Source organism: Amaranthus tricolor, chromosome 16 (genome assembly GCF_026212465.1).
Source record: "Amaranthus tricolor cultivar Red isolate AtriRed21 chromosome 16, ASM2621246v1, whole genome shotgun sequence".
NCBI lineage: Eukaryota > Viridiplantae > Streptophyta > Magnoliopsida > Caryophyllales > Amaranthaceae > Amaranthus > Amaranthus tricolor.
Genome location: NC_080062.1, coordinates 20,488,587 through 20,512,156, shown reverse-complemented (window position 1 = coordinate 20,512,156; position 23,570 = coordinate 20,488,587). Strand labels below are relative to the sequence as shown.

The 23,570-nt window shown below is 33.7% G+C and overlaps 2 protein-coding genes across 4 annotated transcripts in view; one reads left to right on the top strand and one right to left on the bottom strand.

Annotated features, from left to right (window-relative positions):
• Window positions 1-4,172, top strand: part of LOC130802395 (ethylene-responsive transcription factor RAP2-7-like) — a 4,833-nt gene extending 661 nt beyond the window's left edge. The window contains exons 1-9 of the mRNA XM_057666401.1: window positions 1-340; window positions 495-520; window positions 621-651; window positions 761-848; window positions 1,227-1,372; window positions 2,137-2,219; window positions 2,372-2,511; window positions 2,600-2,719; window positions 3,348-4,172. The exon at window positions 1-340 is cut by the window's left edge and continues 661 nt beyond it. Of these exons, the coding sequence (XP_057522384.1) occupies window positions 1-340; window positions 495-520; window positions 621-651; window positions 761-848; window positions 1,227-1,372; window positions 2,137-2,219; window positions 2,372-2,511; window positions 2,600-2,719; window positions 3,348-3,563 (1,190 nt within the window). The 3' untranslated portion in view covers window positions 3,564-4,172. The remainder of the gene's footprint in view (window positions 341-494; window positions 521-620; window positions 652-760; window positions 849-1,226; window positions 1,373-2,136; window positions 2,220-2,371; window positions 2,512-2,599; window positions 2,720-3,347) is intronic.
• Window positions 4,173-6,517: 2,345 nt separating this feature from the next.
• LOC130802411 (serine/threonine-protein phosphatase 7 long form homolog) lies at window positions 6,518-20,600 on the bottom strand. 3 transcript variants are annotated; one of them, XR_009039773.1, is made up of 7 exons: window positions 19,108-20,598; window positions 11,575-11,625; window positions 8,672-8,767; window positions 8,476-8,592; window positions 7,953-8,147; window positions 7,438-7,875; window positions 6,518-7,358 (listed from the first exon to the last, which is right to left on the bottom strand). XR_009039773.1 is itself a non-coding variant. In XM_057666420.1 (7 exons), the coding sequence occupies exons 4-6, from the start codon at window positions 8,274-8,276 to the stop codon at window positions 7,582-7,584; spliced, it is 546 nt and encodes a 181-aa protein (XP_057522403.1). In that variant the 5' UTR covers window positions 8,277-8,592; window positions 8,672-8,767; window positions 11,575-11,625; window positions 19,108-20,600; the 3' UTR covers window positions 6,518-7,358; window positions 7,438-7,581. The 3 variants fall into 3 exon arrangements, 2 of the variants coding, with proteins under 2 accessions (XP_057522403.1, XP_057522404.1); XM_057666420.1 differs by having other exon boundaries at window positions 8,220-8,592; window positions 19,108-20,600; XM_057666421.1 differs by lacking the exons at window positions 8,672-8,767; window positions 11,575-11,625; window positions 19,108-20,598 and having other exon boundaries at window positions 8,220-8,661.
• Window positions 20,601-23,570: the final 2,970 nt, after the last annotated feature.

The window sequence follows — 23,570 nt, the reverse complement described above, 5'->3', positions numbered from 1 at the left end:
TTCCCGAGTTTGTAACTCAGCAGTTTTTTCCGATTAGTGAAGAAAACGATGACAAGAGAACGATTGATAATGGGAACTACAGAGAAATGGATAAACTAAGGCTTGGATCGTCCTCTTCCACTACCCGAACTTCGAGTAGTAATAGTAATAATCAATGGCTGAACTTATCGGTTTTGGGTTCGGGTTCGGGTTCGGGATCAGGGTCGGGTTTGGGTTCGGTGCAGCAGAACAATGTAAAACAGCAGGTGAAGAGGAGCAGGAGAGGGCCCAGGTCAAGGAGCTCTCAATATAGGGGTGTCACGTTTTATCGGAGGACTGGTAGATGGGAGTCTCATATTTGGTAATAATATTATTATAGACTATTTAATTTATTGTTTTCTTATTTTTACTTTTTATAATTATTAGCTTAATTAATTTCTATATTTGATTTTTTTTGAAAGGGTAATCTTACTATATTTTACTTTTTATGGGTATTTTTAAATTTGTATGAACAGGGATTGTGGGAAACAAGTGTATCTAGGTGAGTTGAAATATATTTATTCATTTGATCATTTAATATTTTAAATGGGATTTAAATAGATTTTCCTAATTTTCTGGAATCCCAATGGTGGTTTTTGTAGGAGGATTTGATACTGCACATGCTGCTGCTAGGTAATAATTTATGAATTATGGAATATATTTTTCTTGAATTTTATCAAATTTTTGGTTGATTTTATGTACTTAAATATGTTGGTGATTGTTTGTTTTAATTCAATATCAGAGCATATGATAGAGCAGCTATTAAATTCCGTGGAGTTGATGCGGATATTAATTTTACCATTGCTGATTATGAGGAAGACATGGACCAGGTATATATATTAGTTCCTTCGTTTTATTATATTTGTTATATCTGTGTTTTTACCCAATATTATGTGTTAATTTAATCATTTATATATTAAATTATCTTAAACTAAAAATTATAAAAAATTAATATATTATATATCATGAAAATATGCGATTAGACGATTTAAATAAAATCCTGTATTGGCTATATTTTTTCTTAAACATTAAATCTAATATATATACATATATATATATAAAATAAACTTGAACGATAATTACATCAATAACCGTAAAGTAGTAAGTATTTCTAATGGAGGTAATATATACTCCTACATTCTCTTATATTTTAACAAATAATTGGTAGTAATATATCATATGGTTTATGGACTTTTTTATCTTATCAGATGAAGAATTTATCCAAAGAAGATTTTGTTCAAATCCTTCGACGACAAAGTACCGGCTTCTCTCGAGGGAGTTCAAGGTATAGAGGTGTCACGCTTCACAAAACTGGCCGGTGGGAAGCTAGAATGGGCCAATTTATGGGCAACAAGTAAGTATTTGATTTTGGATCATATTGCATTATACAAAGTTACAAGTGGTGTTTCTTATCAAGTATCAAATGAATAACTTCCTTGTTATTTCTCACAATGCAAATTTTCTTAAACTATACACAAAAGTGGTAGTCACTAATCCTTTTGGGTGAAGGGATTTTTTTATTTTATATACCCGGCATATGGATATACAATTACCTGTATGGCTGTATGTTACATTTTCTTAAGACTCATATACCGTTCAGACCATCTCAATTGCTTTTTTACACTCTTTATCGATTATTATTAGTTTGCAATTTTTATTTTATTCATAATCTATAAATTAAAATATAAATAAGTGGAATTTTGTTCTCTGTATAAATTTTATTAATTAATAAACTTATAATAAATTTTACTTGCATACAATTTGAAATGTTAACTTTAAATTATTGCATTGGGTACCATGCCTAACTTTTATTGTGTATCAATCTAACTTATTTTCTACATGAAATATTAGTACACCCAAATTTGTTATGGTAGTAGAAGTATAGTGAAGTTGCTTACACCTAAAAAGTAAAGTATAGTTAGATACCAAATAATCATGAGGAACATATTCTAGAGAGGTGCCTCAAACATCATCTTAAATTTATAATTGAGTTGGTTCCTAATTGACATATATATCTTTCTTACGCGAAGTCTTATGTGATAAAAATATTTCACAAATTTATATTTGACTCGGGATTTTGCTGTGATGATTTACATGCGATGGCTATGGTGGGTGCAGGGCTTATGATAAGGCAGCAGTCACAAAATTTGAGCCTACTCCCTATGAAGGCCAGATACCTATTATGCATACAAGAAAAGAGGGTATTACTTCTTTCTCAACTCTTTATATATTCCTTGGTCCAATTCAACATATGCACATTGCATCTGCATGATTAGTTTGCTTTTGATCCGAAAGGGATCATGTGTTTTGATTGCATTCGTTATTTGATTGGATGGAATGTTCGTTTGTGCAGACGATGGCCAAAAACTGGACCTGAATCTTGGAATATCAATCACCTTAGATGGTCCTAAAGGAACTTATGATCGGGGTGTTGGAGAATCTCAAACTTTTCCTCATCCTCCTCTTCACTTTCCCAATGGAAAATGGCCTGTGGTAAGAAACACAAGTTACATTCATACTGATTTGCTTGTTGATTTTGAACAGAATGTGATTCATGGGATTGTTTTGTTGCCTTCGACAGAATGTAAACTCTGCTAATTTTCCTTCCGGTGCACCTCCTTTTTACGGTCAGGCAATGGCTTCGAGACAATCTACTACCATGTGGTCTGGTTTACCACCAGGTCGGTCTGCAACTTATGAGGTACTACTAACTAGTATGTTTTTGTTATCTATTTAATTAGTCTTCTTGACTTCTGTTTGGCTGAACCTGACAACAGACAGAAATTGACTCAAGAGGAGTTGTTGTTCTCTAGTTTCCATCCTAAAATCATATTCTTTGGTACCCCTTTCCTATTTAAAAGATTTTGATCATGATTTTGTTGGGCATGTACTTTATGATAAATTTGTTATTGGGCTTGTACATAAAATCCATATAAGAGGAGAGTTGACTACACACAAAAACCTAATGAGGTTCTATTGAAAAACCAATTGATAGCCCATCAAGTATATATGATAGTCTATGTTAATCGGAATCTTCCTTTTGCTTCACGTACCCGTGTCTAATCCTATCCTCGGACATTGGTATGACACTTATACACTTCATTTTAGGTGTAGAATTAAATATTTAGACGTATCTGACACTTAGACCCATACTAGTATCCAACATCAGTACCCGAGTTCAAGTACCATAGATGATAGTCAATCTCTCTGTAATTTTTCAATTTTGAGATCACACATGTGGGTTATATATTTTTCGACACTTTAAAACTATTATTTAATACCGATAACGAAATGGGATGATATTGATTTGCATTGATTTTTATAAACAGGACAAAATTGGTGATCAAAAGATGGAATCACTTGGCACCACAGCAAGATTGCCAAATTGGTCATGGTACAATCAAAATGAAGGTCAAGGTGGAAATGGGGATGGAGTAGGCCAACCATACACAAATGCAGCATCATCAGGATTCTCATCACTTTCCACCCCTACTTCTTCCACCACCTATCATTTTACCAACTTACACAAAAACCTTCACCATTAGAGTCACGCTAGATGATACAATACAATGCGACCTTTTACAATTTAGTTTTTTCGGGGCCTATTTGAACATAATCTATAGTACAAGTATTATCTATAATTATATAGAATATAGGAGATGAAATTTAAACTTTCCCAAAGGTGTATATCACAAGTCACAATGCAAGTTTTGTGAAGGGCATTTGTGAATATTGACATGAAATTGATGCTTGGTTCAATCTATGCTACAACTACTATTATAGTCAACAAAGAATTCATCCCCAAAATGTGATTGTGTAAGGTTGATGGTGATATTTGCAAAATTGTTGTGATATTCCCAAACTATTTTGTGTGACAGATTAACTTTGTTTCTGATTGATCGGTATCATCAGATGTCAGTCAAGCAGTATTATTGTGTTGAGAGTATTAGATTCTTTGTGAACTACTTTTTAACCATTGAAGAAGATATATGTTGTACTTAATCCATATTTTTACCATTCAGCTTTTAAATACAGACTCTGTCGATACAATTCTAAAGGACTCTATCATCAAATAAAATTAAATTTACATGTTGAATGAAGGCATATCAGTCCCTAATAATACCCAATCCAAAATACTTTCACCCACTTTTTTATTTACTTTTTGCACGTTTGTTAATGTACTATTCAATACTTAAAAATGATAATTGTATATAATTAAAAATTGTAAGAATTAGATATTAATAAACCTTATGCGTTGAGACGAATCATACAAGATATCATTTGATACGTTTTTAATGCGTGGATTAAGAATAAAATGCAAATTAAGAGTAATTAGTGAATACTAACCCAAAAGCATATGTGACATTTTAGTAGGGTTTAGCTTTGACTTTTGACTTTATTAATTGAAAAATGGAATATTATGTCAAAATTGAAAAAGAGAATTAAATTTAAATTGAAAAATTATCTATTACATCAATGTCAAATTAAAGTTAATATGAATACCTTTCTCATTTGTTTGTTTTTTTGTTCGCTTTTCTCAAGTATTAGCCAAAATTCAACAACTATTGTGACCAAGCATCTTCTTAACAATCGACTTATACAATTGACCAATTAGATAGCAAAAAAATTTATACAATGATATTTAGTCAAATAAACTAACTAATCATCAAACACTTCTATATTTTGAGCATCTCAATTGTTGTTCTTTTAAATTTGTTGCTGAGCAGTCTAATTGATTTAATATCTCCCCAATAATTTGCATCGCTAGAAAACAATTATCCATACTTGAATATTTAAAAATGTTAGAGAAGTATGCAAAATACAATATCAAACACTCTAATATGGAGAACACATGGAAATCATTTGGTATGAATAATGGAAAAAGAAATTGAAACAATAATTCTTATTATTACTCATTGATTAGTATAAACGTGAAAATGGAATTAATATAAAATAGTTGTGTTAAATTTGAAATCATCAATTAATTCTAAATCTGATCAAAACGAGAAGCCACAAATAATAATCAAGTAAAGAAGAAAAAAGAATTGTAGTATTAAATATATTTTATTTATTTTATTACCAAAATAAGCTTTATTTCAAATTAAAATGAAAAGATACTCTTTTATTTATTTTTTTGCAATTTTTTCTATTATAATTTGAGTCCGAATCTAAATATTTTTTATAAAAAATTAAATAAAGCACAATGTAAATTTTATACATTGACACAAATCTAACAAAACTTTACATAAATATATTTTAACTTTTTTATATTAAAGAAAAATCATGGTTAAAATGTTTTTTTTATGTACGAAATATTTTAAAAGTAAACAAACAAATGAGTACTTGATTTTACAAAATCTCAAATTAAAAAAAATTAAAATAAAAAAATTATGTATAAATTAGGTTAAGATTGTTTATATTGCTTGCTAAAAAGAAGCATTAAATGTACTTTGCAAAGTTGTCGTAATTGTAGAAGTAATAAAAATAATCGTCCAACATTATATTATTGGGTAGAGGCCCAAGCTACAACTTCGTGTGGTGCTGGATATCACTATAGTTGGCTTCTTGTCCACATCTTTCTGTCGTTTTGCTCACTAGTCTACACCAATTAATTATACCAATTCTAAACTTTCTATGATTCCATCATCATCTATGTCAATCATAATTTATTTAATAATAATAAATGAATAAAATCGGGAAAAGAATTATTGATAAAACCCATAAAATAGAAATTGCTATGCAACTTATCACAACATATGGCTTACTCAGCTCAAAGAAGGAATTATCACAACATGTTTTTTTTACTAAAAATTAAATATTTTTCGACCTTTTTAATTTACCCATTTTTATTATTTTTATTAAAAATATGGCGAACTGTAAGAAATAAAGAGAAAAACTAGAGGTATTTAAAACAGATCCATAATTCATTATTCACCCGACTTATCGAACTGGATTTAACACGACATAAAAATGGATTTACAATTATGTAAAAATCAATGTGGATACAAGACCCAATTTTGTACCTAACTTGATAATTCGAATCAACATTTATAAAAAACATAATTCAAAACAAAATGTATTGTAACATTATATTACTTCAAATATAAAAAAAGTTTACAAAACAAATCATTTAAAAATTGCACGGAATTAGACGTAAATAACACCATTTAATATTTGAAGCCCCTTATTTTGAGGGGCACTAAATGGTCGGCTATCTGTAATACCCTTAGAATCGGCCCTAAGTGAAATTTATAAATATTAGTTGAAGTGTAAGTCTAAAAAAAACTTAATCGATATTATTTTTATTGTGCATTCTTTCTTAATATTCCAATTACAAATTCACTCTAATATACTCCATCACATTCTCTAAGTGACACTATTGACAAACAATAAACACAATGATAACAAGTCCCAACTAAATGACATCAATAAAAGAGACATACAATACATGTTATCAACTTGTCTGGGTGTAACACTTTTAAAAGCAATGGCTGGGAATTGCATGTGTTACATGAATTAGTCTCTAAGGACTTTATAAGTCAGGGGCCAGTGAAGAGAAATACTTGCACCAGTTTTGTAGTTTCATAGGCTCTAGATAATTGTACGACCCTATTTATGAAGTGGAGCTCCAATCACGTTCGTTATTTATGGACTTGGGCCACCTAAAGAAACCCAGAAAATTTGAAAACATTAAGCGAAAAAATAAAAAAAATAAAAAAAATAGTCTAAATTTTAAAAATATTCCAAAAGTAAGCGTGAAAATCCCAAATCTGAAGTTTGAACAACAGTCAAATATGACAAAATAGCTGTTCACAGTTACTAACTGCGAACAACTACTTTGTCCTGTTTGGCTGTTCGCAGTTAATAACTGGCAACAGATATTTAATATATTTTTTTCCTTAATTTTTGAGTTGTTATTTGTTGTATTTGCATTAAAGACATTAGAATAAGTAATTACAAGTCAATATATGTTTCAGGCGGCATGATTCATTGCCAAAACTCCGATCATTCGTAAGTGAAAGCTTGGAGGCTATGATAAAGTAATTAAACACATATATACAACAAAATATATACAAATGTTTGAAATATACAACTCAATAAATATACATATGAATGGTATGAATGGTCCCTGCAACGTCAACGAGGTATGAATGGTCCATCTCCTCCAAATGATAGTCATAAGCAGGAGATGAGACGTGCGTATGGGCGGTAGTCGGTGAGGACTCTGTAGCGACTTCCGATATGAAGTGCTGGAACTACGAGCCGACGAGCATACCATGCGCAATCTCCCTCACCGGCTCCTCGTAGCTCTACCGCATCACTGTTGCCGCACCTTATGCCTGCAATTGATATTTAGTTAATGTAACATTATATTATGTAATCGGCAACTTAATCATATAAATGCAAATGAAGACTTACAAATTGGGTCATCGTAGGCGCAACAGGTGCGTAATGTGCTGCTGCGAAGATGGCACGTGGTGTCATCCATCGGCGCATGATGCAGAGGAACCACGGCATGTAGTCTGGTGTAGTATGTGCGCCATGGACATCGATCGGCGCACCTTATGCTAGCAGCTCCAGTCTACCATCCCAACGAGCGATGTGACGCCAGTTGATGTCCATCAAGTTTGCCGCACCCTGATTTTTGCGCGAAATCTGGTGCAGCTGGGGTTCAGTGTCACAAGGCGGTAGAATGCCCTTTACCAACCCATATTGGCGCAGTACGCGCTTTGGTAGATGTACTTCGACAATGTCAAAGCATATGAGTGGCACAGAAGCCCTCCACGCACCTGAATGAATCTCCGAGTGTTCGGGTACAACTGTGTAGGCTTCCGCAGGGTATGGGTCCCACAAAAACTAAAATACATGTCATGATAATGTAACTGATATGTTAATTAGATTGTACTAATGTTAATGAGTGCTGAAATATTTACCTGGTTGGGTCGTAGCAAATCTAACTGATCTCGGTAGAATTCGAGACCGGTGCCAGTGTGCTTGCGCGTCCGGCGTGCAAAATTCCACCTTGAACCATACGCAACATCTGGTGGGGGTTGTGGTGGAGGAGCAGTATCACAAAGACCAACGGTTCTGTAAGGTTGGCTAATAAGAATATGCTCCCACGCCCACAGCTGAACATTGGAAATGTAATTAGTATGTAATTCAACTACACCGGATTAGAGTTAAAAGTTAATTTTATTAACTGTAATATGACTATTGGCCCCGCAATCTCCTTGACGTTGTTTAGGGCAGCACCACATAGCGTCCTATACAGGTATCCAAGGGCTGCGGAGCCCCAGCTATACTCGGCGATGCGCTCCCACGGGTCGTCAAGTAAAGTTAAGTAAAGGAGCTGTATTTGGTTGTTTGTTTTATCGGCAAACAACACAACTCCTATAGAGTATAAGAGTTGTGCCTTTATCATCATCTTCGGGGAGATGCGAGAAGGTCTGAACTAACCACGTGCAGCGCAAACCGCTCCCCCTGATCACTTCCGGTGGAGGACGCTCTCCCAATATGTGATGCACCATGTCACGCCAGAGGATACCTGGTGCCTAGCGTTTCTGCATCGGACACCTATGAATATTGACATATAAATAAGTTACTTGTATGTTATCATTAGTAAAATGCAAATCACGAGTATCGTACACCTAACCTGGGCATCCCAAAGAGGATAGTTCTGTGCTCATGCTGCATAGTTAAGACACTAGGATTTAGGGGTCCTGGAGCTGCTGGATCCATCTCCTCTAGGCTTTGTTCGTAGTAGCTTTAGTTAATATTACAATTATGTAATTATGTATAATATAGATAACATATTACCTTGAGTTACAGATTATCATGCTAGTATAATATATATAACATATTACCTTGAGTTACAGGTTCTAGTGTTGTGACCTTCATTCCCACAACGACGACAATTAGATCGTTTCTTTCTACCCTTATCCATTTCGTTGGCAATTCTCCTAGACTTAGGCCTCCCTTTACCCCGAATTTAATCGAGATCATGTCTAAGTTCAAAGCCCGTGTATTGCGGCGATGACCTCTTATCGATCATTGGCATAAAGTAATGTTCATATGTACTTGCATAACTTTGAGATGTATAGCATGGATCCATGAACCTCTCATATGAAAGGTGTTGTTTGATGCAAACATCAAGTATCTGTGAACAAGGAAGGTGTTATATCTCAAGTTTGTTACATGTGCACTTCATTTGATTCAAGTCTACATGTTGAATCTTACCCCCCTTGGACGATCCTCTAGTTCCTCTCCCAGTCTTAACTTTGAATACACCACTTCTATAATCAAATGCGATTATGTCATGAAAATTTGCCTTCTCAGTATTTCTATTGATAATCCTAGTGGCATGCGCTGTGTACATGTGTCCTCTAAGTAACCATGCGTTAGCACGTTCACATCTTTGAACAAAGTATTCGTTTACCCGATAGAAGGTGAATTCAACAAGTGTTGTGAAAGGTAAGAAACGTACACCCTTCATCACATAGTTGAAAACTTCGGCTAAGTTCGTGTTAGTAACGCCATACCTATGACCTCCATCATGACACAATGAACACTTAGACATGTCACCCACGTCATCAATCCAGAAAATTGCCTCTCGTTTTGCAGTCTCAATTGCCTTTAAACCATTCATTACTTTAACTTGTTGTCTTTGCTCAGCTGTTTTACCAAACAACTTCTTCAACTGAACATTACCTATAGCACGATTGAAGTTGCTAAGCAAATGGTGTAAGCAAAACCTATGATAAGCATTAGGTGGTTGCCACTCCGGCTCTTCCATGGTTGCTAAAATACCAGCGTGTCTATCAGAAATAACGCATAAACCCATCCTCTGTGTGACATGCTTACGATACAAGCCATAAACCACGACCATGCACTTATATTCTCCTTTTCTACTAAGGCAAAGGCCAATAGAAAGATTCCCTTATCACCATCTTGGACAATGGCAGTCAATAAGGTATGACGATATTTACCATAAAAATATGTGTCGTCAATGGCGATAAGAGGTTTACAATAATTGAAGCCTTCAATGCAAGGTTTAAAGGCCCAAACGACACAGTGGAAGGTTCTAATATTAGGTCTCACATATACACCCGTGTCATTATCCTCCTTAAAATACCACTCACGTACTAACCCCCGGTTGGAATGTTGCAAAGCTTCTAAAAAGCGTGGAAGGAGTGAGTAAGAACCTTCCCAGGTCCCGTAAATGGACAACAAGGCTTGTTGCTTTGCACACCACGCTCACTTATAATTCACATCCACACTAAAACGATCTTTAACCATCTGCCGTACGACATATACCTTAATGGATGGGTCTTTAGCAACACATTTTCTAATGACATTGTTAATGACAGAAGATGTCAGGTGAATGAGTCCAGCCAAAACAGTGTCACTACCCAATACACAAGAACCATGCTTACCCTTATAGGTAACAATACGCCACAAAGATAAATAAGAATCAAACGTAGCCCTAAGTCTCCACGAACAACCCCGCTTGCACTTCAAGGTAAGGACAGTTTGGTTCGAGGTCTCCGTTCTGTACTCCATATTTCTGCGAATATAATACACTCTCATAGCTTCCAACAACGATTACTTGCTATCAAACATCATAACCTTCTCAAACTCTCCGTCTTCGGTGTATGTGGTATCACAAGCCCAAGTCCTCCATGAGTTGTCCTCCTCATACTCGTCTAATGGTGGACAGAGGGCATAAGGTGTAGGAGGAATGATTATAGAAATGTTGCCTAGGGTCATGTCATTTTCTAGCGCATCCTCATCGACATCCACATCGTCCTCAGAAGGATCTTCAATGAGCTTATTACTCTCATTTCCATTATCCCAAGGTCCCATCTCAGCAGTCCTAAGTTAACTATTGAATCAATTGGAACTTGATTCGTAGGGGGTTGAGAAAAAGTACAAGATGCGAAAGAAACGACGGGATTTACAGTTGCCCGAGTTAAAATAGGCATAGGGGTAGGAGTAGGATTAGAAGCAACTACATTCATTAATGGTACTTCTTCTACGTATAACTCCAAAGAGGGAATTTGGGTGGACTTTGAAGCCTCCCACATAGCATCTATAGCCTCATCATCCTCAACAGGAACGACAAGCAATTCTTCACTCATGTCATATTTAAAGCTTATATTTACGGTATTTCTAGTAGGGTCCAATCCAATCTTTGAACATATAAAACGTTTAAAGTGGTTCAAATCCATGTTCGAATTGCAAGCAAACAACTTACGTTTTCCCCCAACATAATTAACTTTGCCACTACTTTCTCGAATACAACTATTCCAAAAACATACTATAGTCACGTGAAATGATGCCATTTTTCTACATTAATAAAAAAAAAATCAGCATCATTATCAACTTCATGCCCATACAAATACATTATATTCATTTGATTATAATCTTTTTTTGGTCTAAAAATTATTACTAATAATATTGCTTCATTTCTAATAATATTATCAACATTGAATTCAACTAATTCAACAACATTACTTCAAAAAACAACATAAAGCTATAAAAACAATAAAAAATTACCTTCAATACTTATGGATGATTAAGAATAGTCTTGATTTAACAACTAGTAACCTACATTTGAAAAAATAAGCAAATTTGATTATAATCCTAAAAAAACTACATATAAACAAAAAAAACACAAACAAGTTTACCTTTGAGCAAGCTAGAGTATCCCACACTAATTTTGAAGTGCCAAATTGAAAGAGAAGTGCAAGAATTGATGGATTGAATCAATGGTTTTAGAGGGAGAATGTCGAGTGTGAAGGTAGGGTTTTGAGAAATGGGGAAAAATGGGAAAAAAAGAAACTGATGCGTGCTTTTGTGCAGCAGGTTTGTTCGCAGGTAGTAACTGTGAACAACTATTTTGTCCTATTTGGTTGTTCGCAGTTACTAACTGCGAACAGCTCCAAACCTCAGGTTTGGGATTTTCACGCTTACTTTTGGAATATTTTTGAAAGTTAGATTATTTTGTTCATTTTTTTTTATTTTTTCGCTTAATGGTTTCAAATTTTCGGAAACCCATGTATCCCCCAATCTGCTTGTAGAACTTTTGGATAAAATTTTTAACTTTTTTGAAAGGATTATCGGTCTTGTTAAAACAAGTGCCGATATTATTACAATAATGATGTATTACAAATAAGTGTTACAAGATAAATCTACACTATTTTTAATCCGTTGTATATGGCGTTGAACTCTTGTTGAATCACCAAGGAGACGATGAAGATATAGTTGCAACAATCAAAAAAGTCACTCGGAATCTTGATATGAGTAGAAGACGTTCATGCACTTTCCTATTGTGATATTTCTCCCACAAAGGTGCTTGGGATGATAAAATGAATTCACAATGAGATACAATCTACACAGCAAAATCCTAGAACAAGGAAATTGCAATAGTAAATACTAGTGTTGTGGTGAATTAAGAACTTTGATGATATTGAGAGTTAATTACTCTCTCAATATTATCTCATGAAAGGAAGAACAAGAATGAGAGTATTCTTAAGAGAGAAATAAGAAATGATCTGGAGATGGGATGTAATGTCCCTTAGCATTCAACCTCTATTTATAGAGCTATGCATGAAACAATACCTCCTTTTGAAACAAAAGTGTTTCACCAAGCAAAGCTTATGAATCAAAGTAATGTTTCACCAAGCAAAGCTTACGAACCAAAGTAATGTTTCACCAAGCAAAGCTTATGAATTAAAGTAATGTTTCACCAAGCAAAGCTTATGAATCAAAGTAATGATTCATCAAACAAAACCTATGAATCAAAATAATGATTCATCAAATTCTTTAAAGCATTTAATCAGACTTATAATATATTTATTTTAGTCCCACTATTATACTAAGTATGTAGTGATTGGGTCGAGCATAATGGTCAGAACAAGTCAATCGCTAGTCTGAAGGCTCACTCGATCGAGCGAGGTAGTGGCCTGACCGAGCGAGAGTCGAGTAGTCAGCATTGGATTTTTGTTTTGGTCAGAATTTGTAGTGATTGTGCAATAATGTGGTGCATTACTTTATTGTTTATTGCAATGTTTATTGTCATAGTTAATTGGGGTGTTAAATGTGCTTTATGGTGAGTAATTGAGAGGTTCTAAGAATGATACTCACCTTCCACTATAAAAGGGAGTATCATTCATAGAACAAAGACCACCACAAACACACATATTGAGAGTAGTCTAGTGCATTGTTAGAAACTTGAGAATGTTCCTAGTTTGCTCTAGTATTTTGTAATCTTAAGAGATTGTTCTCAAGACAAAGGGAGGTTTATTACATTATAATTGTTGAATTCAATTTATTAAACTACATTTGACGGGAGGTATCCTCTCTCAAATAGAAATAGAGAATGGAGTAACTAGAAAGATTGTTAGAATCGCCTCTTCTAGAGGGATCATCTAGAAAGTAAGTTGTTTTGAATTGAATGCATTCATGCGAAAAACTGACATAGATGTTATAGGTGATTTTTTCTTTTGTGATTTTATTCCCGCCTTAGATTAGGGTCTGGGAATTGCTCCATTATTTTTATTAGAATTTCCATTTTTTTTTCGTATCAAAAGTCTTCTATTTGAGAATTAAATTCGGATGGATACTAGACTAAGCGGGGAATATAACGAAAAGAAAAATGAGGGGAAAAATGATTCTAGATAGGATTCTTTGCCTTCCCGATCGAAAAAAAACTTGTGTTCATCTTTGCTTATAATTTTCATTTTATTTTCATTGTTAAACTTTTTTAAGGCTTTTATTTCAACTGGTATCAGAGCGGGAGTGCTTATTGGGCTATTTGGGGTGAGAAAGTGTGGTTAAAAGAATAAGAAAAACACAATGAGTGAAGGGGGAAAGTTCTATATTTAATTGTTTGATGGAAAAATCAACTTTGCTATATGGAAAAGCTCGGTAGAGGATTATTTGGTGCAACAAGGCATCGATGATGTGCTTTTGAAGGAGAGACCAAATAATATTGAGGAGTCGAAATGGACACAAATGAGGAAGAAGGCGGTAAGCACAATCCGACTTGCCATTGCACTTGAAATCAAGTATCATTACTTGAAAGAGACCGATCTCGGTGAGTTATAGGAAAAACTACAAACGGTGTATGCTTCCAAATCCCTAACAAAAAAACTTTGCTTGAGGTGGGAGTTTTATCAACTCATGAAGGATGAAAATACAACAGTGCAAGAGCACATTAACACATTCAACAAGTTGGTGTGCCAATTGTTGAATGCGGATGAAAAATTAACGGATGAGGAACAAGCTTTACTCCTTTTGCCTTCACTTCCCAAGGACTATAGAAGCATAGTCTAAACATTGCTCATAGGTAGGGATTCTATCACTCTTGATCAAGCATTGGCGGTGTTGAGAGAGAATGATAGGTTCATGGTGAGAAAAGAGGGGGAAGAAAAGAAGAATGTTGGGGGTGGCTTGTTTAGTGAGGGTTCTAATAGGGGAAGAACCAAGGACAAGGGATATCAAGGAAGGGGTAATCTCATGGGAGGGGTGACCTTAGTGATAAAGAGTGTTACTATTGTAAGAAGAAGGAGCACATACAAATGATGTGCAAGGAATTTAAGAAAGACCTTAAGAGGATGAAAAACTTAAGGAATATGGGAGAAATGAGCGTGAGAGTAGCGGGAGTGCCGCTCTAGGCTTTGTTGGCGATGATGACTATGATGGGGCTCTATTAGTTGATTGGGGAGTGGTTCATAGTTAGGAATGGATAATAGTCTCCGGTTGCTCACTTCACATTTGTTTTGAAAAGGAAAAATTTACTAAGCCTAGTTATGGTGATAATGGCCTTGTTACTTTACCAAATGACGAAAAGGTGAAAGTAGAAGGTATTGGTGAGGTTGAAATTGAGACACATTGTAATATCCCAGATTTAGCTTGAAAAAGGATTGATAGACTACTCATATCAACAAGGTGCATCTTCTTTTCTAGGGAGCTCATTTGCTAAGAACTGCACAGTTAAGCGTGCTTGGTGGAGAGCAATCTTAGCATGGGTGACCTCCTGGGAAGTTTTCCCGCGTGCGCACGAGTGAGGCCAAAGTGCGCTGGAAAGACTTGTGTTGGTTTGTGGGGCTAGTCTACAGTCTCCAAGAGTAGTCACCAGCGGTCCGAGGGGCCGGGGTGTTACACACATAGAGTGTCAAAAGAAGACTTGGTGATGTAAGGTATGTACCTAAGTTTGAGAAGAACCTTATATCATTGCGTAAACTTGAAAGTAAGGGATGCACTTTTAAAGCAAGTGGAGGGACTTTGAAAGTCATTAGCGGGAGCCTTGTGCTCATGAAGGGAGTAAGGAGTAAGAGCAACTTGTATGAGTTACAAGTTAGATGTGGTAACCTAGGCCACAAAAGTGAAAATGATGTTGTGTTTGGGTCAAAGAGATTAACTTTTAAGGATGATAAGAATACTGGACTTGAGGGGGATATTGTTAAAATAAGTGCCAATATTCATATGAATGACGTTAACTTTGAACATTTAATCGAACATGTTTTGTCCTATACTTTGAAGAGGGTCGATAAAGATGTGTCGTATGTGAATGGTTTGATGTTTGGAACGATAGATAAGGATTGTTTGATCGAGGCAACAAGTGGAGAGTAGTGCTGAAGCTCACTCGAGCGGTCGAGCGATTCATAGCCGGGTTGAGCAAGGAGTGAGTGGGTCGAGCCAAATGTTCAGAACTAGTCAGTAGCAAGTCTGAAGGCTCGATCGATCGAGCGAGGTTGTGGCTCGACCGAGCGAGAGTTGAGCAGTCAGCATTGGATTCTGTTTTGGTTAGAATTTGTAGTGATTGTGCAATAATGTGGTGCATTACGCTATTGTTTATTGTAATGTTTATTGTCATAGTTAATTGGGGTGTTAAATGTGATTTATGGTGAGTAATTGAGAGGTTCTAATAATGATACTCACCTTCCACTATAAAAAGGAGTATCATTCATAGAACAAAGACCACCACAAACACACATAGTAAGAGTAATCTAGTGCATTGTTAGAAACTTGAGAGTGTTCTTACTTTGCTCTGGTATTTTGTGATCTTAAGAGATTGTTTTCAAGACAAGGGGAGGCTTATTACATTGTAATTGTTGAATTCAATTTAATATACTACATTTGAGGGGAGGTATCCAAGATACCTTATAAAACACTTGTGTTCATCTTTGCTTATATTTTTCATTTTGTTTTCATTGTTAAACCTTTTTGATGCTTTCATTTCAGGTATGTTTGGTTATCGATATTAATAGGTGATAATGAGAATGATTTGTATTGTAAATTTTCATGATTTATAGTGTAAATTTTCATGATATGTATCACGTCATTTTCATAGAAGTGAAAGTTGGATCATAATAAAGTGTTTATTTCAAAATTTTCCATTACTAACTAATACCACATTTTCAAATGAATGTAATGAAATGAATATTGTTAAGATGAAATTTTGGGATGAGAATAAGCATGGCCGTAAAATTTGTCATGAGATATTACTACCAAAATTACACTAATTTCTATTGCCATTTTCATCATTTAGTATTGATTATCAAATGAATCGTATATTAGCTCATTTATTCATATACAAATTACATGACTTATATATCAGACTTAACTTAGGTACTTATGTTAACAGAATCTTTAATTTTAAAGTGGCATAACAAACATTTAATTAAGTCATAACAAACTTTTCGCAAATTCTAACTCAAATTAATTTACAATAATTTTTTTTTATTTCTACACTCTCCTTTGAAATAGGTGGTCGGATCTTGGAACCTCTCTTGCACATTGCTTCTTCAAAAACTTCAATATTAATAGCCTTTTGGGCGGATATTAGCAATATGATCTTTTGTTCCTATGAAAGGAAGATAAATAATGTTTTCTTTTAGGATTTCATTTATAAAATGATAATCTCTTCAACTTGTTTTTTCAATCATGTTGAACTGGATTTCTGAAATATTATGGCGACTTTATTATCATAGTAAAGTTGGCAAGCCTTGTTTTGTGAAAAATCAAACTCTTTTATTAATTTCTAAAGCCATAAAATTTTTATGACTCCTTTAGAAATTCTTCTAAATTATGCTTTAGCGCTGATATAGATTTTTTTTTTACTTTTTCAAGTAAATAAGTTTCACCAACAAATGTGAAGTATCCTAAGGTGGATTTCGTTCCATATTTGTCGTCTGCCCAATCCACATCTGTATATGCTAATAAATCAAGATGTTTAATTCTTTTAAAGAAGATACCTTTACCACTAATTCGTTTTAGATAACTAATGATTCTCAAACCAGCTACAAAATATTGAACTTAGGGAAGATGCATACATCTACTCACAACTCCGACATCATATGTAATATTTGGTCTAGTATGAGATAAATGATTAGTTTCTATACTATTCATTAATATTAATCTTTGTCTGCAAGAATTTTTCCTTAAATGATTTGTAACTTATGATCAAACAATATGTGAGCTTTTGTTGGTTCACAATCAATCATACATGTTTCTACAAAAGATCTAATACATATTTTCTTTGATGTTATCCTCTTATTTGAACTAAAATCCTCAATCCCAAAGAATTATTTCAGATTTTAAGATTTTTCATTTTAAATTCTTCAAATAATTTCCTTTAAAAATCTATTATTTCTCTTTCATTATTTTTAGTAATAATAATATCTTCAACAAAGATAATTAAACATATAGTTTTATTATCATTTTTTAAGAATAGAGTATAATTAGTATTACTCTGTTTGTATTCAAACTTTTAAATTGTTGTTGTAAATCTTTCAAAATATGCTCTAGGGGAATGCTTAAACCCATATAAGGGCCTTTTAAGTTTACACCCTATATTATGTTTAATATTTTACGATAAACTTAGAGGAGAATTCATTTAAACTTAATTCTTTTTCAATTTTTGAATGAAGAAAAATATCTTTAACATCAAATTGATGAATAGGTCAATTAAAATTTGCTGTAATAGAAACTAAGACTCGTATAGTATTAATTTTTAATACTTGGGAAAAAGTTTCTTTGTAATCCATTCCATAAGTCTGAGTGTACCCTTCTAAAACTATGAGAGCTTTATATCTTTCAATTGTTTCATCAGCAAGACATTCAATAGTAAAAATCCATTTACATCCTACAATTTTTTTTTCCTATTGGAAGAATACAAGTTTTTCAAGTTTCATTATTCCCTAAAGCAGTCATCTTCTCTTCCATTGTCTTTTTGCGCTCTTTATTAAGAGCTTTTACAAAAATAAAAAAAATAAAAATAAATAACTTGAAATTTTGATAGAAGAGAGTAGTAAAAATAAATAACAGTCTTTGATAAATTTCCTAGACGAATATGATTTATAGGATATTAGAATTGTTGAGATTTAAAACCTGGATCATACCTTTTAGGAGGAATACCTTTTGGTATTAGTTCTCGTATTCTCTAGAAGGTAAATGATATCTCATTATTCTTGTATTCTCTTCATAATTGTCTGAAATAAGATTATTATTTGTTTAATAATAACTAGGGGTGTCAAACAGGTCGGGTTGGGTCGTTTTCAGGTTCGGGTCATATATAAATGGGTCAATAGACCCTTGACCTGAACCTGACCCATTTAATTAAATGGGTCAAAAATTGAAACCCCGACCTGATCTGTTGCAGGTCGGGTCAACCTGAAAATGACCCATTTAACCTGCTTTTTTTTTTCAGGTCATTCAACCCATATATTTCAGGTCATTTGACCCATTTGACCCATTTGACCCATATATCAAAATTCACCATATGAATTCATTCTGTATAACTTATCAATGAACTAAAACTTTACAAGAAGATGATGATTATCATTCTGTAAAACGACACTACTGTAAAACGACACTAATCATATTAAAAAACTAAAACTTGCTTATGAACACAGCTTTCACCAAAACAAAATAACCCACAAACCCAAATCAAGAAATGAACGAATTTCACATTTCAAAACAAAACCATGACAAAAATAGAAGAATATTGTAACCTTTACAAGAAGATGATGATTAAAATAAACTTAAAAAAAAAAAAGTAAAGACCAAAATGAATGAACTAACCCAGTTCGGGAGATACTTCGGCAGAGACGGAAGAAGAAGAAAGAGGAAGATGAAGGCGCGGCGCAGTTCGGGAGAGAAGGAGGAATTTTTAGGTTTTTAGGGAGAGAATCAGAGAAGAGAAGGCGCAGTTAAGGAGGAAGCTGCTGGAAGGAAGACCGAAGAACGGAAGCTGGGAAGTAGAACAGGAATTTTTAGGGTTTTTACTTTTTAGGAAGCTGGGAGGCGTATCCGCGTATGGGCTTGGGCCGCTTAGGGGCTTATAAATTATAATATTCCAGTTTAAATGGGTTATTAAATGGGTTAATATGGGTCGACCTGACCTGATTGACCCATTTAATAAATGGGTTAAACAGGTTTTTTTCGGGTTTAAATATTCAACCTGAACCTAATCCATTTAATAAACAGATCAGGTCGGGTTGACCCATTTAATTAATTCGGTCAAAAATCTAAACCCAAACCCGCTAATTTCGGGTCGGTTTCAGATCAGGTTAGCAGGTCGGGTCAGCTTTTGCCAGCCCTAATAATAACTTGCTCAGTTTTATTATTTCCTCACCTTCTATTTACACATTAGTAATTTGTGTTTTTGTGGTTGTGTTTGTAGTTGTGTTTTTGTGGTTGTTTGGTTGTGTTTACAGGTTTGTGGTGGGGTTGTTGTTATTTTGTCTGCGTTGGTGCGGTGGAGTATGTTTTTGCTGCTATGTGGAGGTGGTGTAGTTGGTGCTTATGGGTTGTTGCTGTTGGTTGGGCTTGCTGATCTGTTGATAGGTTCCAGGGGTGTAAATAGCATGTGGGTTGTATGGCTATGGTGTGTTGGAGGTTGGTGTTGTCAGTGGGGTGAGGGCTGTGTGTTTGCTTGCTGAATTTTTGCTTGTGGGCTGGTGATGGCATGTTAGGGCCTGCTTGGAAGACCTTGGGTGGTGGTGCTGTGTTTGTGTTGAAGCTGTAGGGGTTTGATTTTACTGATGTTTGATGCTGTTTTTTTTTTTTGTTGTGGCTGATCTTACTGTTGTTTAGACTGTTGATTGCTGCTGCTGTATCAAGAGATGTTGCTGTTTGGTGGCTGTTTGCAGCCTGTCTGCTGGTGGTTGTCTTGATTGTGGTTGTTTTCTGTTTGTTGCTTCCTGATCTATCTGCTGCTTTGGTGGTGCTGGTGGCTGGGAAGGAATTTAGGCTGCTACTGTGTGGTTTTCTTGGTGTTGATGGTCACTGATGGAGCTAAATAGTTGTTTTGGGGTCATGGTTTGTGGGTGTTGTCGTTTTGATTTGGTCTTTTGGTTAGTTTTGTTTTTGGTTTTTTGATAGGACTCCTAGCTTCTCATGTAGAGTTTGATGGGTTGATGTAACTTTATGGAAGTCGGCGGTTTCGGGCTACTTAATATTGGGTGGTTTTTTTTTAATAAAATTCTCTAGTTTTCAAAAAAAGAAAAGACAAAGATCATTAAAGGATATAAATTTTCCATGTCTAGGATAATTTATTCTCTTTCATTATCAGAGCGTAGAATTTGAATTTGTGAATAATTTTGAGTTTGTATCAGTTTATAGAAATTCACATATACATCCATCACCTTTAAATTTTTTTTTTCTATAAAAAAAACCAACTCATACATGTGCAATTATACATTGTAATGATTTAGCTGTAAAATGACAAATGGCAGCCTTAGAGCCATTTGCAAAATGCATCAAAATTATTGTATGCAAAATTTTGACATATCATCCATATATATAAATTGCATCCAAAAATGGTAGTTTATGTGTAAAAAATATTACTATATCAATATGATATGAATTTATATTTTTTGTGAATTTTATTCATGTAATTATCATGCAATTCAATAATATTTGCTTAAAATGACTAATGACAGCCTCGCAATCATTTGCCAAAATCATCAAAATTACTAGAAGCTAATTTATGCCGAGGCATCCATATATATAAATTGCATCTAAAAATGGTAGTTTACTTGAAAAAACAATACTATAACAATATGATATGAAAACTTTTTATTAGAGTCAATTTTATTCATATAACTATTAAAATATAAATTTAACTTGATAATTGACATAATTCTTAATTTAAGTATCTTAAAAATTAAGTAAATCTAATAAGAATGATATTGTTACTATTATGTGTACTTATTTCAGAAAAAATTGCAAATTATATGCCTAATTAACAGTACTTTGGTAGCTAGGAAAAGAATTTTCTAAATTATTCTAATGGTATTTTTTTTTTGGCAAACTTTGTTAATTATAGTCAATAAAAATCTTAAAATTTCCTTTTGAAATTTCCTCATTAGATGAGTAATTTTTAAAAAATGTCAGTAAATACTTTTAAAATTGCACGAGTTCTATCTATTTCTTTATATTAAAATCTTAGTGTATTGCATGAATTTTATACTAGTCATCAATAAAAGTCATAAAATAGGAAAAACTATAAGAATTATTTTCAGTAGTTAATCCTCATATATAAAGTTGAATCAAAACAAATGGTTTAGTATTATGTGCATTACTCTGAAAATAGGAATGTTTATGACTTTTGGCAATAACACAAGTCTCACACTCTAGCAAAAATTTCAACAAATTTTAGGGAAGTAAATAGACGTTGTAAGTTGCCTAAAGAGAGATGACCTAGATGGCGATGTCACATCTAATAAGTTTTCGTTCTGGAGAACCTACTACAAAAAACAAAATTTGGCGACAAAAAAATCAAGTATGTCTCCAATATGGTGCTTAAACCCTCTATCGGCAATTGGCAACAAACATGGTTTTGTCGCCAAAGCAGACGACACACATATTACGTCGCCATTTTTGTCGCCAAACTTATGAGTGGCAAAACAAACTCAAATTTCAATTTTAGAGTAACAATTTTTGTTGGCAAAATTTTCGCTAAATTTCTAGGAGTGGAAAAAAAATCAAATTTAATTTTCTATAGGAGGAGAATTTTGAATATAAATAGGAATGAAACCCAGCCAAAATAAGCACAATTTTCCAAAGCTTTTCAATTTTATTATATTTGAAATTTATTTTCTTAAAAATTAATAACTCTTTACATAGAGATTTTTTTTCCAATAATACAAGGTACATTTATCAATTTATTGTTACTATATTTTATTTAATTGAAGTATGATTATTATATGTGTTATAATTTATATATGTAAGTTTATAGTTTTATAAATAATATTATTTATAACTTGAAATACTTTTAATTTGCGTTGTCTTTTAATATTCATAATAACATTTGTAAAAGTTTAAATAATAAATATATTATTAATTGTTTACGCAATGGTGGATGATGGTAGAAATCTTTGTATATTAGAAGTTAGATGTATGTACCAAAGGAAATTTGTCGTCAGGGCCTTTAATATAGAATTCATATAGGGATTAGAAGTTGAAATTCGCTATTAGTAAAAGTCGTTCCGTTGAAATTAGATGTGCTTGTTCAAAATATACAACTTGTCCTTTAAATAACCAACTAAAGTGAAAGATGCTTTATTACGGAAGGGTTTCGTGGTAGATTATTAGAATCAATGGTATCATTAAGATATCATCGGTGGTGAAAGCAACAATAAGTATGCGTTTGTGCGAAAAGAAGTGCATATGTCTTCGTCACCTAGAAACAATAAAGAAAATCATTACGTGCGCGATGTGCATGATGATGCTCCAAATAGATTCCCAAACACATAACAAAACTTATCACTGCAAAAATATTTGCCCTATAAGTAGGAGCATTCGTCTATAGATTTATTACCGGAAGATCTGAACCCATAGGTTAAACATTTTTTCGACATACTAAGTGCTAGAAATAATCCATTGTATTATGGCTGCAAAACTTACTCTCAGATGTTGATAATAGGTCGAATAACAAACTTAAAGACGTAGCAAAATTGTTCAAAAAGGTTGTACAAGTTTTGAACTATGATGCGAGAAGCGTTACTGAAACCTAAATCAATAACATATAGGTTATACGACACAAAGAAGCAAATAATTGGGCTTGGATTGCCATCAGAAAGGATTGATTGTTGCATTAACGGTTGCATGATCTATTAGGGTTGCACCGTGCGTGCTAGAAGCTGCGGGACAAGTCTGACAACAAGATTGGTAAGAGACAATATTGGAAATAGATGCATTCTAAGGAAATAATTTATCTATCATCCTATAAGCCTAAAATTACAACTATTGTATGCAGCTCAAGTTACTGTTAGTGAAATGTGATACCAAGCTGAGCACCATAGAGAAGGAGGGAAATGTGTCATCCATCAGACTCCAAGACTTGGTTAAATTTTAACGCAACACATCTAGAGTTTATCTTTGAGATGAGAAATGTATTGATTTTTACTTTTTCCAATTTAAAATGTCTTACTTTTGTATTCTTTTTATTATTTAAAATGTATATGATTTGATTATCAATGAACCTAAAATTTTCCTTGCTTAGGACTTAGATTGTAAGATTGATATGATTTTTTAAGATC